General features: G+C 40.2%; 1 protein-coding gene across 1 annotated transcript; it reads left to right on the top strand.

Annotated features, from left to right (window-relative positions):
* The first annotated feature begins 877 nt into the window (after positions 1 to 877).
* prpf38a (pre-mRNA processing factor 38A) lies at positions 878 to 18,552 on the top strand. The gene is made up of 10 exons (XM_055641746.1): positions 878 to 1,049; positions 6,771 to 6,930; positions 9,183 to 9,304; positions 10,704 to 10,789; positions 11,261 to 11,368; positions 13,042 to 13,154; positions 14,385 to 14,411; positions 15,219 to 15,316; positions 18,196 to 18,244; positions 18,329 to 18,552. The coding sequence occupies exons 1-10, from the start codon at positions 920 to 922 to the stop codon at positions 18,369 to 18,371; spliced, it is 936 nt and encodes a 311-aa protein (XP_055497721.1). The 5' UTR covers positions 878 to 919; the 3' UTR covers positions 18,372 to 18,552.
* Positions 18,553 to 18,812: the final 260 nt, after the last annotated feature.

The raw sequence follows: 18,812 nt of genomic DNA, 5'->3' as shown, positions 1-18,812 counted from the left end.
TGTATTTTGGCGAGACCAAGTGCAGGCTCGGCGATTGTTTAGCTAAACACTTCCGCTCAGTCCGCCTAAACCCACCTGATCGCCTGGTTGCACAGCACTTTAACGCCCCCCCCTCCCATTCCCACACTGACCTTTCTGCCCTGGGCCTCCTCCATTGTCAGAGTGAGACCCAGCACAAATTAACCATATAACAATAACCATATAACAATTACAGCACGGAAACAGGCCATCTCGGCCCTACAAGTCCGTGCCGAACAACTTTTTTCCCTTAGTCCCACCTGCCTGCACTCATACCATAACCCTCCATTCTCTTCTCATCCATATGCCTATCCAATTTATTTTTAAATTGGAGAAACAGCATCTCGCATTTCGCTTGAGTAGTTTACAACCCAGCGGTATGAACATTGACTTCTCTAACTTCAAGTAGCCCTTGCTTTCCCTCTCTATCCATCCCTTCCCCCTTCCCAGTTCTCCTACCAATCTTACTGTCTCTGACAACATTTTATCTCTGTATTCCCCTGACATCAGTGTGAAGGGTCTCACCCAAAATGTCACTCATTCCTTCTCTCCAGGGATTCGGCCTGTCCTGTTGAGTTACTCCAGCATTTTGTGTCTACCTTCGATTTAAACCAGCATCTGCAGTTCTTTCCTACACATACCCAATTCATGTTATTCTGTCCTTCCACTTTTTTTAAATTTCTCCACGTTCCTGTTGATAGGACTTAAGGTGCTCTGTGCTTCTTGGGTATTTTTTCTTCCATTTGAGTGGTGAGAGGCCAGGCATTCCTCGGTGGGTGGATGGATGGATGGATTCCTGGCTCCAGAGGGACACCCCTGCAGGTTAGTCAGCCCGGCGCTGGGCGGCGCTGCCAAACGGTGATCCGGCGTCACCGCGCGCGCGGAGCAACCTGGGCTTGCAATGGCGAACCGGACGGTGAAAGATGCGCACAGCATCCACGGGACCAACCCGCAGTATCTGATCGAGAAAATCATCCGCACTCGTATCTACGAGTCCAAGTACTGGAAGGAAGAATGTTTCGGGCTCACAGGTATAGAATGATGGAGTATTAAACGACCCAGTAAGAGCCGAGTAATGATTGAAACGCGGTTGGGCCGCTGCTTCCTGCTTTATTCATAGAGTAATCAGTTGGATGCTAACGAATGATGGCGAACGTGGTTGTTTGTTGACATTAGCGTCTTTTAAAATAAGTTTAACAAATGTTGTCATCTTCTACTGTCTGATCCGGTTTAGTTATAGCTGGTGTGGAGTGGGCAGTGAAGAAGGTGGTAACATTATCTCAGTCAACTGGGAAAGTGGGCAAGGGAATTACAGTGTTAGTGATGCACTTTGGGTGGTTAAAACCAGAGAGAAAAATACACGGCGAATGACAGGGTCCTGGGCTTATTGTGGTATTGCCCCATCTAAGCTAACCCTATTTGCCTCTGTTTGCCTCATGTTTCTCTAAATGGTTCTCAATCCTCAATTTCTCCCAGAGCTCCTTGCCTTTCTTGCCCTCCACTCTTATCAGAAGCATGCATATCGCAATCTATCTCTATTATCCTGTTATAAACATCTGACGTCCCTTCGCCCACTCCTACTCCTATCAACTCGTGAACCAATCAAATTCTATTGTTTGCTTGTCATGGTTGCACTTAGCTGACCTTGTTTCAACTAACCAACATAAAAATGTTGGGTCGTTTCAACCAGTTCTCTGAATCATTGTGCCTATTAGAAAACCAGGGAAAGATGCAAGTAATCCAGTAAATTATAGACCTATAGCTTTAACAGCACACATGTGTAAACTGATGGAAAGAATGGTAAATGAAAGATTAATGCATCTAATGGAAGAAAACGGTATAGTGGCTAATTATCAGAGTGGCTTTAGAAAAGGGAGAGGTACTAATGATCCAGTTCTGTGCTTGGAAGATGATATAAGGAAAGCACAAGTTAAAAAAGAATCTGTAGTTACTGTATTTTTTGATGTAGAGAAGGCTTATGATATGTTGTGGAGAGAAGGTCTTCTAATAAAGCTCCATTTAATGGGAGTAGGAGGAAATATTTTTAACTGGATAATGGATTTTCTTAACGGTAGAAGTATCCAAGTTAAAATAGGGTCAGACATCTCTAGTAAATGTGTAGTCGAGAATGGAACTCCCCAGGGAAGTGCGATAAGCCCGATCCTATTCTCAATCATGATCAATGATATATTTGCAAACGTTCAACCAGAGATGGGGCGATCGCTCTTTGCAGATGATGGCAGCCTATGGAGAAGGGGGAGGAATATAGATTTTATCGTGGAAAAAGTACAGCAAGGGATAGGCCAGGTGGAAGAGTGGGGGGGAAATGGGGTTTTAAATTCTCTATGAAATGGGTTTTTTAAATTCTAAAACTATAATTTGGAGAAGACAAAGATTTCCGTTTCCTGGGAGTCCACTTTGGTTTTTACACATTGGAAAAGCAAAAAAGCCATCAAAGAGGATGTGACAGTTTAGAAATATATTACGCTTAAACATATCTATTGATCAATCCAGACTAGAGTATGGCAGTATAGCTTATGGATCAGCATCTAAGTCGGTGTTTCCGAGTTGGACAAAGTCCAAGGGAAGCTCCATCTGTATAGGAGGTGTGACTCCAGTATTACTACAGGTGGAAACTGGGGTGCCACATGCGCTGCAAACTAATGGCTAATTACTGGCTAAGCCTTAAATGGAGAGCAAAAAACAGGTAGTACAGGAGTGCTGGGAGAGAGGGGTGGCTCAGTCTGGAAGCTTCGGCTGGGTTGGAGGAGGTTTAGGGACATGGAAGTAGGGGAGTTCTGCCCTGCAGTATTGTGGCCATCTGTATATGCTTAAACATCCCAAAAGTTGATCTGGAGATATGGGAGGCAAAAAGGAGGGAGGTATTCGGACCTAAAAACAGAATACCATAACCATATATATAAGATACAGGGAACACCTCTTAATCTTCACAGATGGATCAAAGGACCCAGTAGCTGAAACAACAGGAGCAGCTGTGGTAGTGCAAGGGTTGAATGTTGAGATTTGCAAAAGAACAAAAAACTATTTGGCATTATATACAGTGGAACTGTACGCTATTTTGATGGCAGTTCAGGTGGATCGAACAGGTGCAACCATGTTGGACTGCAATCCAGACATTGGTCTGGTGCGTCCCATAGCCTGACCTAGTGTAGATTCTACTACTATTAAGCAGAACCTCTGCAATATATTCACCAATATATAATAGAATTTGCTCAGTCTGGTGCGTCCCAAGGCGGCCTGACCTAGTGGGCAGTGCGTGACTTTGTTGTGGGTCCCAGCACACATTGGTGTGCTAGGAAATGAAAAAGTGGATAAATTAGCAAAAGAGGCCGTTAAAAAAGAGAACATAGAGGTAAACTTACAATTATCCAAATCTGAGGGAAGACACATTGTGTGGAAGAAAATAAATCAGGAATGGCAACAATACTGGGAACAGGAGACAAAGGGGAGACACCTCTATTCGCTACAAAACAGAGTGGGCATTACAGCAAGAAGAGGGGGGAACAGGAGAGAACAGGTAGTATTAGCAAGATTGAGGATAGGACACACCCACCTGAACAGCACATTAAAAATGTTGGGAAAACACCCTACTGGGATGTGTGAGGAATGCCATCAGCCGGAAACAGTTCAGCATGCTCTAGTTGCATGTAGAAGATATGCAACAGAAAGAAGAGTTTTGATCAATGAAATGAAGAAAATTGGAATGACAGATATATCAGAAAAGAACATTCTAAAGTATGGAGGGGAAGGAAAAGGAGTAAATTTGTTGTTTAATTTCTTGAGGGCCTCTGGCCTTATAAAAAGGATATAAAGACATGAGGACTGTGGAGTGAAGCCAGAAGGTGGCAGCAATGCAACATTGTGGATGCCGGCTGCCGTAAAACTCCAAAGAAGAAGAAGAAGAAGAAGAACCAGTTCTCTGAGTGAATCGTTGTCCTCTCCGAGTCCCCCTCCTTTCGCCATTACCCCTCTTTGCAAACCAACAGTCATGAACCCTGACAATCATTTCTACCTCACTGCCACCTTTCTTGATTGCTAAATTATCTCTAATTGTAGGGCTGCTTTACAGAGGTTTCTCCTGACTAAAGTGTAAGAAGAGCTAAGCTTGTTTTTGCTTCTCAGACATTTTGAATTGAGAGTGTTTCTTTGTCATATGTACTGGGCCTGAACCAGAACAATTATATTCTCACATACTGCAGTTTTATAGGGACTATAATCTCATTCCTTATTTCTTAATCACGGACTCCTTTCAGCTCCCTGGTGCTATACCAGCCCCGAAGGTAAATTCTGATCATATGAGACTATTTACTTCTGACCATTACATTCTCCGATTCATCCTTTGCTGTAGCTGAAGTAATTATTCATAATTTTAGAAATGGGCCAGTATTTCTTGTAACAATGCAAATCTGGCTGGCCTTATTTCGTTGTAAACATGAGATCATCCAAAGCTTTGTTGCCCTTGTCCTAATAGGTAACTAGTCTCATTCACCCATCAGCTCATTGTTTTTTTACTTCATAGCTCCCAGTTAAACAACACTTGTTTGAACTTCATATGTGGTCTCAACCTTTCCTGTTTTCCTGTTTCTCCCTCCTGTTTCTAGTTTCAATCTCTTCCAGTCACCTCTACCAATTGGCTTTATCACTGCCAAGACCCTGTGCTCAGGATATCCCTCCCTTGAACTCTGACTCTCTATCTCTTGTCCTTCCAAACATTTGGTTATCTGTCCTAATATGTTCACATGGCAGTAAAATTCTGAATCTTTTGAAAAAGGTATTTTATAAATTCAATTTGTATTCAGCTAATATACTTTTTTTTATTTACCTTCTTTCTTTCTTGCAAAATTGCTGTCCTGCAATTTATTGCAATTTTGCATTCCTCCTCATGTCTTTTATGCGTAATCCAGTTTTGCAAATTGTAAATTAAATTAATTGTTTTGAGGATCAGCAAATCCGGATGGTTTCTGTAAAACTTGTATATTGTGCAAATTATGACACTGCATTTGTTCCCAATCATGTGTTGTAATAAATTGACAAAATATCTGGGAAACTCAAGTAGCCATGAATATTTTCACTTCAATCCACATGTTAAATTCAGATTTGGTCAAACTCTTCTACTCATTCAATTGTTAATTTAGTTATTGCAAAAAAATATTCAGTAACATCTGCAGCAAGTGGAGAGGGGAACTGATGATGTTTCGGGTGGAAGATCTGTGGGTTTCCAATATTTCCTGTTAATGTTTCAGATTTCCCACATTTAGAGAGTTTGCTTGTCTTTCATGATTACTGTTAAGTCGTGGGCCAAGCATCGAAAATGTGTCTCGAATTTAACTTTTGTGACCCATGTCTGGTATCTACTTGAAATTTGGGCACAGATTTAGATAAAATATAATTGAGAAGGAATTCATAACTCATCAGTGCCAAAAGTTGCACACTAATTAATTAAGCTAATTAGAAAATTAGATTGAAAAAGTAACATTAGATTGAAAAAGTAGATTGAAAACGGTCCTTTGGCCCACTGTGTCCGCGCCGATCAGCAATGACCCCGTACACTAGCACCATCCGACACACTAGGGACAATTTACAATTTACCGCACTTAACCTACAAACCTGCACGTCTTTGGAGTGTGGGGCAGGCGAGCTGACCTGGGCTCTACAGCCATTCCCGGGCGTTTTTGGGGCAACATGTTTTGCAAATCATGGGGGGGGGGGGGGGGGGGGGATTTGTTCCCTCCTCTCAAAACATGGAGGGACAGCCCCCCCTCAGGATTTCCGCCCATGGGCCCCGCAGTCGGAACACTTCTTCTCGGCAAATGATCGCAGGCAGCTCCACGATTCGATGTTGAAGAAGACTCTTCTTTGACTTCAACAAGCTGACATTACTGACAACTTTTAATTTAATTTGTTCAGGAAAGACAAAGTTCAAGTCCTCAACTTCAGCCTCAAGATCTCATATCTCACAATATAAGAGGTTGAAATGTAATTAATTAAAGTCCATGCAGGTTATTTTTCATAAATTCTGACTTTAGATCTTACCTTCTAGTTCCAGTTGCTGTGTTCACAATGTTTCACTGGTCCCGTGACTTGGCTGTCCTTTTTGTGTTGCAGCACCTTAGCAGCGACTTTGCTTTTGAGACTTTCTTCCACTTCTATCCACTTAGCTGCACATTCTTCAGACTTCTTAATGCTTTTCTCACTAAATACAATTACCTTGCTGTGAGTTTCGACGACATGTATTGCACAGAAGGCCAAAGAACCTTCATCGGAGTCTCCAGTAACACTAGCATCAGTAGAAATACTCTCCACCATGATGTGGGCTCCCTGCCTAACTAGCCTGAAACAAAGTGCGTGATTGGTCCATTGGCGTCCGACTCAATGTCAAACGTCCTTTGATTGGACAATTACTACTCAAAAAATTGGAGGTTTTGTACATATTTTAAAAATATGTGCAGGTTTTGTTCTTGACGAGTTTCAGGTATGATTTCTATAATATTTCTACACAATATGTTATAAATACAGGTAGATACGTGATTTGGGTCACAAAATGAAACAAAAAAGCACCTCGGCCCACGGTCTATATGTTATGTTAGTTGTGTTATGTTAGTGCCTCTCTTGCTGTAATCCTATGAAGTTTACTATAAAATGTTTCTGAACACAGAGAAATATATATTTGATTTCTCAGAAATTGTTCAGTACTATGGAGACATAGTAACAAATTTATTTTTACTTTTTAGCGGAATTGGTTGTGGACAAAGCTATGGAACTAAAATATGTTGGTGGTGTATATGGTGGGAACATTAAGCCTTCCCCATTCCTTTGCCTGACTCTCAAGATGCTCCAGATTCAGCCTGAAAAGGATATCATTGTTGAATTCATAAAAAATGAAGATTTTAAGTATGTATAATTTTCATTTAACTAATGTTTTTAAACATCCTGAGTCCATTATTCCTAGTCCCATTATAATCCAGCTCGCTTAAATTTGATATACCATAGTCATTATAAACCTGCTGAAAATGTGCACATGGAGACATAGATAAGAAGAAAATTATGAATGAATTAATCTCTTGTCATTGCACATATACAACAAAATTTAAAAGTCAATCCCACGGTGTGATTCACAAGAGCAATTTTAAATATATAAGAAAAGGTAAAAATATATACGTATAAAAAGAAAAATTATAGATAAATAACAATAGCAGCTGAGGTAGAACCATTCAGTTGAATGTGAGTGTTATTTCTTATTTTGCATTGTTAAGTTCACGTATGGCTATGGGGTAGAAGCTGTCTCTGAGTCTGTTTGTGCGAGTTTTGAAAGACCTGTACCATCTGCCAGAGGGCAACAGGTGGAACAGGTTGTGTCCAGGGTGGGAAGGGTCCTTCAGGATGTTGGCTGCCCTGCCAAGGCAGCGAGAGCTGAAGATGTCCTTCAGGGAAGGCAGTGGGCAGCCAGTGATTTTTTGTGCGGTGTTATGCTGAGCTGCGATACCATTCTTGGTAACATAACTTGCCCAGGTTTTAACTGTCAGTTTGAGTGGGGAAAATCTAATTGTGGAGTTTTCCTCAGCAGAAGCTTGCTTTTTTTGTAGTGAAATTATGAAAACCTTTCACACCATACATTTTCTCAAAAACATGACAAAATGTGATATTTTTTGCTCTGGGCTAACCAAAGAAAATAAATGATGGATATTACTTTCTAGCTGATGCTTTCAACTTCTAGAGCCTTGGGTATAATGTTAAATCAAGTTTATCTTGTGTGTTACATCACAGGGGACAGACTGGCGATTGATATTTATTGTAAACCCACTGACCTCCAAATTTACCTGTACTGCATCTCCTATCTCTTACAAAGATGCCATCCCCTACTCTAAATTTCACCATCTCCTCCACATCTGCTTTCAAGATGAGGCTTTCCTTTCTTGGACATCCAAGATGTCTTTGGTAAACATGGTTTCCCACCCACCCCTCTATTGTAGATGGATTCCTCACCCATGTCTCCCCCTGGTTATTACCTTTCACTCCACCAGACATCACATCCAACGCATTACTCTCTGATATTTTCACCACCTTCAACATAATTACACCAGCAGTCACATCTTCCCATTTCCACCCCTTTCTGCAGAGACCACTCCCTCTGCAACTCCTTGGATCACTCATCTCTTCTCACCCAAACCCCTCTTAGTCCCCTCTTTTACAGCGCCTACTGGAACGAACAAACAAACAAACAAACAAATAAATGCAGGCTTATCTCCTGGGCAGAGGATTCTAGTGTGCCCCCCCCCAAATGCTGGGTCCTCCATTGTTCATCATGGCGGTCCACCCACGCCGGGTCCCCATTGCCTCCCCTCCCAAACACCCCCAAACAACCTCATCGACCACTGATCGGTCACCGCCGCCAAGGCTCACGCTGCTGCCGAGGCCCCACTGCCACCTACATTGATATTCCTGCTGCGCTCGCGGCTCCCCAGGACCTGGATGTGCAACCATTTTTTTTACACTCTCCCACCCTATAAGTAAGCACAGGGAAAAAAGCAGGGGTTTTTTTTGTCTTCAGATTGTACTAACATTTTGATTAATAACTCGAGAAATAAGTCCTTTCATGAGCCGGTTTTGCCTCCGTTATTTTAGGTAGAGAGTTCCTGTCCCAATATTCCCTCTGGTTTTTGAACAATCTGTTGGGAACTACATTTTATCCCGCTGAGTAGTTGGAGTATTACACTTTTTCCCACCCCTCCCATTGCACCTATATGCTATCATTTGGCTTCATATTTCATGCCTCATCTCTCCTTATCATTCAATCTTTTGTCTCCTTTTCATTTCTAGTCTTTGTCCACTCATCCGCCAATCAACACCCCTCACCTGTAACCATCTATCACTTACTGGGTTTGTCCTGCCCCCATCTCACTTCCAACTTTCTCCTCCCTACCACAATCAGTCTGAAGAAGGGTCTCGACTCGAAACATCGCCTATCCATATCCTCCAGAGATGTTGCATGACTTGCTGAGTTATTCCATCACTGTGCCTTTTTTTGAAATCTTGTATGTAGTTTCATAGCATATAATCAAATTTCTTTGGATTCCAAATGTTTGTTAAATGAAGCAGTATGCTCTTTTAATATGCAACGTATTTACTAATTGGTTTAATTCCAGGTATGTTAGACTGCTGGGTGCACTGTACATGCGACTAACGGGGTCTGCTATTGATTGTTATAAATACTTGGAACCACTTTATAATGACTATCGGAAAGTGAAGAGGCAAAAAAGAGATGGAGGTAAAATAAATCTCATAATCTGAGTGAAAGTGAAGGCTAATTTTGTTTTGTATAATTGTACTAAAATTTAGAGAAACATCTATATTGGAATGTTCTTTGATCACAGCGTTGCGTCATTTTAAAAAGCTACAATTACAAATATTGATTTTCTATGTATTAAGGTAAATTATTATGATATTCATTAATCTAATAGCTAAACTATACCAGGGATTCTGTACTTTTAATCATGTTTGATATGCCATAAGATTATTTGCATGCTTAGGACTTTACTAGCAATATAGTGTTGATTGTAAGTAGTTATTGAAATTATTTGAAGCACATTGGAATCAAAATCTCAAAAGATAAAATGATTATCACACAAGAGACTGTTGAGTATACATTTTAAATGTGAGTAGTCCAAGTGGGACTTGTTGGGTCCATGTCACACGGGAGGCCTGGTCCCCCAACGCAACCCGTTCCCCAACGCAATATTCCACTACTCACCCATAGCCGACAACTGCTCATTTCGCCTTATGCACCTTCCCTCATTTTTAAACTTAAAAAAAATCAATTTGCACTTGCTAGGGCTACCAGGACTCGGTGTACTTGGATAGCAACAATGTTGCGAGCAGGGCTAAAATCCCATTGTGACGTCACAACTATAAGTAAGCACAGGGAAAAAGCAGGGGTTTTTTCCGTCTTCAGATTGTTGAACATTTTGATTAATAACTCGAGAAATAATGTATGAATTTTTCAGATGGGGTGATTTTTGACTTCATGGGATAAATCTCTACCGGAATATGTAAAAATGTTACCGTTAGAGCGTCGTTTTTTCGAAAAGATGTGATCACACACAAACAAATAAATACACATCCAAGATCAGGTCTATAGTTATAAGCATGAGCGGTTTTGCCTCCGTTATTTTAGGTAGAGAGTTCCTGTCCCCTATCACCGTCTGTGGGAATAGTCTTTTCCTCATCTCCTTCATAGTTTTTCTACCAGTTAATACAATATTCCCTCTGGTTTTTGAACAATCTGTTAAGGAAAATAGGTTAACTGCTTTTTATCCCTCTCTGGCTTTGGTAGTTATATACACTCCAATTAAGTCTCCCCATAGAAAAAGAAAAACAGAGTAGCTTATTCAGTACTTATAGCTGAAATTTTCCTTAATTCACCAAAATATTACGCTAGTTTTGGTTGATTCATCTTTATTTAAAACAAGTTGGTCAATTTTTGGAATTAAAGTAGCACCAACCAGATTATATGTAATTTTTATAATAAAATAATGCAGATTTGCTGTATAAAAGCACTCTATTCTGCAGGTGCTGGACATTTGCAGAATATTTCCAACATTTTCTGAGATTTTTGTTTCTGGTCTAGCTATATAATTTTGCCTTGTTTCTCATGTTTTTTCTTCAAGAGTTTGAACTAATTCATGTTGATGAATTTATGGACGAGTTACTCCATGAAGAGCGTGTTTGTGATATCATTTTGCCCAGACTTCAGGTACATGGTATTTCTTTTGCAGCCTATTTATTATTTCTTTCTGAACCATTACTCTTTTTGAGAAGTGAAATCGGTTAATTTAGTTTATAAATTCACCCATTCACGCTAGTTCTATATTATCCCACTGTCTCATCCATGCCATACACACCATGGGCAATTTACAGAGGCCAATTCACCAGCAAACCCGCACATTTTTGGGATATGGGAGAAAACCGGAGCTCCCAGAGGAAACCCCCGTGGTCATGGGGATAATGTGCAAACTACACACAGCACCCGAGGCCATGATCAAACGCGGGTCTTTGAGACAGTAGTTCTACCAAGTGGGTCACTGTGCCAACCTGTGGTGGTTTACCACATTAAATTAAGCCTTCAATGCATTTGAGTCACCCCTTGTGTGCATTATGAATTGTACAGTTATAAAACTTTGTACCACAACGGTTTGTAATTATTGCTATGAATTTAATCATCTAGAAACGTTATGTGTTGGAAGAAGCAGAGATGCTGGATACACGAGTCAGTGCTCTGGAAGAAGATATGGACGATGTAGACACAAGTGAAGATGAGGATGAAGATGATAAGGTGTGTGTAGATACCTAATATTAGATTACAGAACCGTAAAATAGTTTCAACATAGAAGAAAGCTGTTCTGCTTATTGAGTCCATGTAAAGAATCCAGCAAGTCCCATACACCCGCCTATCATTGTAAGTTTTTCCTATCTGATTCTTACCAGCTTCATTTTAAATGCTGCAATTAAATCTGCACCAATAACTTCCTGCCAGTGTATTCAAAATCCAAACCCAAACCACAACATCCTTATCTTGTGTCACTGTTGTTTATTTTCCCAGTGACCTTCAATCGAGAACAAACAGAAAATGCTGGAAAAACTCAGCAGGTCAGGCAGCATATTTGGAAAGAGAACAGGAAACATTTTGGGTTGTCAGCCCACCTACAGTAGTCAGGCAATTCTTCTACACCCTTTGCTAGTTAGCCATTTGACCATTCAGCCTATCTTAGAAGAAATTGGAGCACCTGAGGGAAACCTACATAGTTTCAGGGAGAGTGGTCCATTCATACAGCACCCAGGGTCAAAGTTAATGCTGGGACTCTGGAGTGAGCGGTAATGTAAGATCTGCTGTGCAGCTCCTTTCACTCCAGGATCTTCAGTCATGATGAGAAGTTATTATGTGGCAGCTTATAATTGATTGCCTTTTGTAAGCCCTTGCAAGCTGCATCAACTAAATTTCCATCAGTGTTCCCGTCTGTTATTTCTTCAAAAAGTTATATTGGGCGACACTCCAAAGACGTACAGATATGTATGTTAATTGGCTTGGTAAATGTAAAAATTGTCCCTAGTGTGTGTAGGATAGTTTTAATATGCGGGGATCGCGGACCCAGGGGGCCAAAGGGCCTGTTTCCGCGATGTATATCTAAACTAAACTAAAATTTGCATCTCTTGCTGAGATTACAGAAGATCTTATTTCTTTGTAAAGATGGATGTACAGTGCTCGTGTAGTACTTTGCAATTACATCCAGTATTTTGTGACTATCTTCGTTAAAGAAGATAGTCTGAAGAAGGGTCTCGACCCGAAACGTCACCTATTTCTTCGCTCCATAGATGCTGCCTTACCCGCTGAGTTTCTCCAGCATTTTTGTCTACCTTTGTTAAATGATGTTCACTAAGAGGGATGGGGTGGAGTGAGACCTGTAGATTCTGTTCAAGGTCGTTCAAGTGCTACAATATTCTCCTTCGTCAATACATCCATCTGTGCTTTTTACATTTTTGGATTTTTTTCCTAAATATCTATCTTGGAATCATTAGAACCCATTCCCGCTCTTATTTTTAGGCGAGATCTGTCAAGTCTTGATTGTCTGAACAAAACTATGTACAGACTGTTTTTTCTTTATTTTAGAAGGCAAAGTTATTTTCCTATCTGTAGCATATTGAACACTTTGTCACAGGCAAGAGCAGAGTATTTGATCTAACTCACCCCGTAGGCCCAAAGTAGAACTGTGAGACTTTATGCACATGCAGTTCTTAGCATTTCTGTCTGAAAGTAGCTTAGATATTATATACATTCTATTTCAAGTATACATTCCCTAGATTAAAGAAAAATGTACTCCTACTGGAGCTAATTTTGTGTGTGATTTTAACGGATAGCTATACAATGCAAGCTTACCATATAAATTTAAATTTACGTTTATCTTAATTTTACCAAGAAAGTTAATTTATATTATGTGCTCTAATTTCCAGGGTAACAGAATGCCAACACCAGAGCCCCCAAGGAGAGGTTACCGAGATCTTGATCGGCCTCATAGATCTCCCTCTCCACGGTATAGGAGAAGCCGAAGCAAAACACCAAGGCGGTAAGAAAGTTCTTACCAGCTTAACTGTTCATTGATGAGTAACATACAAAGTGCTGGAAATTCACAATCAATTCATGGGCAACTAAAAGAACAGTTGGATTAATATTTCAGGTGTACACGTTCCCCCCCCCGGTTTACAACTTTTATGAATTTTCTCCATAGTTCATTGACTTTGAGATGGGTCTTTAACTTAGTCTTTTATTGCTGTAATAACTAGTGCTTAATGTCAGCAAGAAATAATAATTGATATCTCAATGGAGAGTAAACTTTAATTGATGAAGCTGATGAGCTACAGTGCCCTCCATAATGTTTGAGACAAAGAACTTTCATTTATTTATTTACCTCGGTACGCCACAATTTGAGATTTGTAATAGAAAAAATCTACATGGTGAAACCAAAATGTATAAAAATTGCATTTATTAAAATCTGACAATGGGCACTTTAACCACATGTGATTTTTTTTCTATTACAAATCTCAAATTGTGGAGTACAGAGGGAAATAAATTATGGGTCTTTGTCCCAAACATTATTGAGGGCACTGTATGTCAACAAGGAATACAATCCTACAACCCACAGAGAGTGATTGGGGTGGGCAGGGGAGAATGTTCATGCAAAGATCAACATGGCAAGACATTGAGAGCACAGGGAGAAAGATCACATGGGCCCAGAGGAAGAGGAGGCAAGATGATAAGAACTATTTCTGGATGGTGGAGAGAGGGCTTAAAAGTGTACATTACGATTTCATCATCTTTAACATTCAATTGTTGGTAAAACAATAGATTATTATTTCAGATCTTTTTGTCAAACTCTTGAGCTAAGAAGTAAAATCAGAAACATGTTCTTTAAAATTAATGGGAAAAGTGTATTCAAATATCAAGTTCAATGTAGTGTCTTCAACATCATTTCATCGGTTTAGGCATACTTTTATTTGAAGACCTTGAGTATTTCTGACTGTTTTATTTTACTTCAGCTATACTGCATTTGAAGTGTTCTCTTATTTTTCTCAAGATTCTCTGGACTTGTGGCCACACAATTGATCTAGTAGTCAGTGGTTAGATCTTTTCAGAATGTATTTGATTAGCTTTTAACATTGCTGGAGAGCTAAAGCATTCATATATCACAATATATTGTCTGCGAAAATTTACGCAATGTACCACTGTTTTGTCAATTGTATACTCTGCTTTAGGGAGAGTACAAAAATAATAAATTTCTTAATCTGTCAATTTACAGACGAAGTAGATCTCCCAAGCGACGAAGGTACGTGTGTTTTTCAATATTGTTATTTTTAAATGCTGGAGCACCCACTACTTTTAAACAGGCTGATTTCTTACTTTAGGCCAGAGATGAAAAAAAAGTGTGACAAAATGAAGAGTTGCAAATTGTGAAGCCAGAGGAAGGAATGTAGGTGGAGGGAGAAATCAGTGTGAAGGTGGAATAGGGTGGTTGTTAAAGGTTGCCTAAATTGGAGAGTTTGGTGTTAATATGTTGGGTTAAATGCCATCCAAGTGGAATATGAGGTGCTGGGTGGGGGGGGGGGGGGCTTGGAAAAGGCCTAGAGGTGGAGGCGACGGAAGATGAGCTCTACATTGTGGTTCACCCACAATCACATTGAGGTGTGGCCCTATACCCACACCAAAATAAGTTCTGGGCACTCGATGATGTAGAGTTATTCATCTGTCACCGCTACATCGATAACTGCTTCATGGACCTGTGCAGAATTCATTTACTTCACCACTAATCTCCACCTTGCTCTCAAATTTACCTGAATTATCTCTGACCAGTGCTTCCACACTGGTCAGAGATAATTTCCTTAAATAGAATCACCAAATTCCTGGAATTTGATGGTATTTCCTAAAATTTACAAAAATGCTTCCTGCGTGCTATTTGTTGTTTCTCCTCTAACCTCCATCCATCTGAAAAGAGGTCCCACCTGCAAAGTTGCCTATCCATGTTCTCCAGAGATGCTACCTGACCCACTGAGTTACTTTAACACTGTTTCTTTTTTTGTAAACCAGCATCAACAGTTCCTTGTTTCTACTTATTTCTCACTTTATTTTACTGAAGCCCATCACCACGTCGTGAAAGACATCGCAGCAAAAGTCCCAGACGTCACCGTAGTCGATCCAGGGATCGTCGTCACCGATCGAGGTCCAAATCTCCAGGTACAATTCTTGGCATGTTTACAAATCAATGTCTTGCTGTTTAAATCGTGAAGACTGAACTCTTATGTAGCGTGTAGTTTTGGTGAGGATGGTAGAATTTACTTTTTATGTTTTCTCAATTTTATGACTATTTTAAGACTCCACTGTACTTCTCCCATCCAGAGCAAAAATAAGGTTTGTTTGTCTTCATCTTCCATCTCATGTGTTCGATGGATCATCCTCTATAATGTCCACCACCTTCAGTGAGATGTCACAACCAGTGGCATCTAGACATTCCTTTTCATCATTCCAAAGGATATTTATTTTTTACAGCTCCTTGGTTCACTCATCCATCTCCATCCACACTCCTTTTCACGGAGCCTTGTTATGGAACATTTATGCCTTTACCTTTTTTCCTTCGTATCATTTAGGGCCCCTATCTTTCTTTGAGATGAAGTGGTGATTCATTCATTGTGCTTCCAATTCAGTGCATTGCACTTGATGCTCATAATGTGATCTCCTCTAATTGCAGAAACTAGTGCAGATTATTGAATACATTTTTAAAAAATCACTATCACTTCCTAGTGAAATAATGATTTAAAAAAAAAATGTATTCATTGACACTATGATCAGATATATCTAAGGACATTACGGGAAACTAGGGAGAAAATTGTGGGAGCCCTGGTTGAAATTTACGAGTCGTCCTTAAATACGGGAGAGAGGCCGGAAGACTGGAGGGTGGTAAATGTTGTGCTGGGAACTATATGCCGGTGAACTTAACTGTAGTTGGAAAGTTACTAGAAAGTATTCTGAAGGACATGTTGTACAGGCATTTGGATGGGAAAGGGCCGATTAGGGATAGTCAGCATGGTTTTGTACGTGGGAGGTCATGTCTCACAAATCTGATTGATTTTTTTTAAGGACTGACCAAAAAGCTCGATGAGGGCAGAGCTGTAGATGTGTACATGGATTTTAGTAAAGCACTCAACAAGGTGTGGCATGGTAGGCTGCTCTGGCGGGTTAGATTGCATGGGATCCAAGGAGAGATAGCTGAATGGATAGCAAATTGGCTCCATGGAAGGAAGCAGAGGGTGATGGTGGAAGGTTGCTTCTAGGATTGGAGGCCTGTGACTAGTGGTGTGCCTCAGGGTTCAGTGCTGGGCCCGTTACTGTCATCTACATCAATGATTTGGATGAGAACATACAGGGCAAGATTAGCAAGTTTCCTGATGATACAAAAGTTAGTGGCTTTGCAGATAGTGAAGATTGTTGTGAAAGATTGCAGCTGGATCTGGATTGATTGGCCAGGTGGTCGGAGGAATGGTTGATGGAATTTAATACAGAGAAGTGTGAGGTGTTGTATTTTGGGATGTCGAACAAGGGCAGGACCTACACAGTAAATGGTAGGCCTCTGGGTAGTGTTGTAAAGCAAAGGAATCTAAGAGTGCAGGTGCATGGTTCTTTGAGGGTCAGGTTGCAGGTAGATAAGGCGGTCAGAAAGGATTTTGGCATTTTGGCCTGTGTTGAGTATAGACGTTGGGAGGTCATGTTGCAGTTACATAAGACGTTGGTGAGACCGCATTTAGAATATTGTGTTCAGTTCTGGGCACCATGTTATAGGAAAAATATTGTCAAGCTTGAAAGGGTTCAGAAAAGATTTACGAGCATGTTGTCGTGTTTCTTTACTCAGTGGTGGCTGTGTGGAATGAGCTTCCAGTGAAGGTGGTGGAGGCAGGTTCATTTTTATCATTTAAAAATAAATTGGATAGTTATATGGACGGGAAAGGAATGGAAGGTTATGGTCTGAGTGCAGGTATATGGGACATGGGGAGAATACGTGTTCGGCACGGACTAGAAGGGTCGAGATGGCCTGTTTCTGTGCTGTAATTGTTATATGGTTATATGGTCAGGACTAGAGGATGTGAGGTATAGGGAGAGGTGGAGCAGGCTGGGTCTCTATTCCATGGAGCACAGGAGGATGAGGGGGGATCTTATAGAGGTATACAAAATCATGAGAGGAATAGATCAGGTAGATACACAGAGTCTCTTGCCCGGAGTTGAGGACCAGAGGACATAGGTTCAAGGTGAAGGGAAAAAAATTTAATAGGAATCTGAAGGGTACCTTTTTCACACCAAGGTGGTGGGTGTATGGAACAAGCTGCCAGAGGAGATAGTTGAGGCTGGGAATATCCCAACAATTAGACGGGTACACGGATAGGACAGGTTTGGAGGGATATGGACCAAGCGCAGGCAAGTGGGACTCGTGTAGCTGGGACATCGTTGGCCTGTGTGGACAAGTTGGGCGGAAGGATCTATTTCCACACTGTATAACTGTATGACTGTGCTTCACTGGAACAGTGAAGGTGGTCAAAAAATAAGTCAGTGGGAGTGAGATAAAAAATTAAAGTGACAGGTAGCTGGAAGCTGGCGAAAGAACCATGTGTTAAGTATTCTAATTTAAATAGCCTTTGAGAAGCCCGCCTAGTATGGAAGGAATGTGCTGAAAATGGCCTTGCACTTGATATCACAGGGTGTGTGGTCATTATGTTAAGGATTAGTAACCTGAAGGCTCAGACTAATAATCCTGAGTTCATACTCTGCCATGGCAATGTGAAGTTTGTTTGTTTTAGAAAAATCTGCAGGTTAACTGCAACTACACGTGATTAAGCAGTTCATGGATTAAAACAAATATCTAAATCTGTCGCGTCCTCGTCTATTTTAGATGCTGTGACTGATTCACACCACTGTGTTTATTCTTGAACAGTTCTACATAGTTACTTTTTGGTTATATTGCTTTATATAAAAAAGATTATATTACATAATCTTTTGGGGAAAATTTATCAGGCTTACTTATATAATGTCTACTTCCATCACTAATACCTGTTATACATTTTAAATAGGTCATCACAGAAGTCATAGACACAGAAGTCATTCCAAGTCACCTGAAAGGTAATGTTAGTTTGACACAACTTTTTCTTATTAATCTGCATTAACTTTGTGCATTATTGCTAATCACTTTTACATTGTTATTAGATCAAAAAAGAGTCACAAGAAGAGCCGAAGAGGAAATGAATGAAGGTTCCACAAACTGTCAAATATACATTTCCAGTGGATCACAAGACTTGTTTGTAGATAAAACTCTGATGTTAACAAATGGTGTCTTTGGTATTAATTCTAAGATGTTATTTGCAAGAATTAATTTTAGTTACAAAAGCACTATGGTAAATCTACTAAACTTTTTGGAATAGGCAGAGTAATTTAAAAAAAAGGGAATACAAAGAACGTTGAGTACCATTTAAAGTTACTTAATTTTTATGACTTGAATTTGATAATGTTATGGTTTTGAAACAAGGTGCAAATTCATTATTTTTTGGCTAATATTTGGACAAATGACCTAAATTACGCAATGGTGATACAAAGATGCATTTAAGAAGCAATTTATCCAATTTCCGAGTCTTTGATTGTCAAAGCTCATACTATTTTAAGAACTAAAAGCCAGTACTGTAGAAAATGTTAT

Source organism: Leucoraja erinacea, chromosome 10 (assembly GCF_028641065.1).
Source record: "Leucoraja erinacea ecotype New England chromosome 10, Leri_hhj_1, whole genome shotgun sequence".
Lineage (NCBI taxonomy): Eukaryota > Metazoa > Chordata > Chondrichthyes > Rajiformes > Rajidae > Leucoraja > Leucoraja erinaceus.
This window is presented reverse-complemented; position numbering and strand designations above follow the sequence as displayed.

What these genes read in the sequence shown, in the direction of transcription:
- prpf38a (XM_055641746.1), top strand. Translation starts at nt 920, where the DNA reads ATGGCGAACCGGACGGTGAAAGATGCGCACAGCATCCACGGGACCAAC. An exon ending in ATGAGGATGAAGATGATAAG is followed by an intron (nt 11,369 to 13,041) that starts GTGTGTGTAGAT and finishes TCTAATTTCCAG; the next exon opens with GGTAACAGAATGCCAACACC. An exon ending in ATCGAGGTCCAAATCTCCAG is followed by an intron (nt 15,317 to 18,195) that starts GTACAATTCTTG and finishes CATTTTAAATAG; the next exon opens with GTCATCACAGAAGTCATAGA.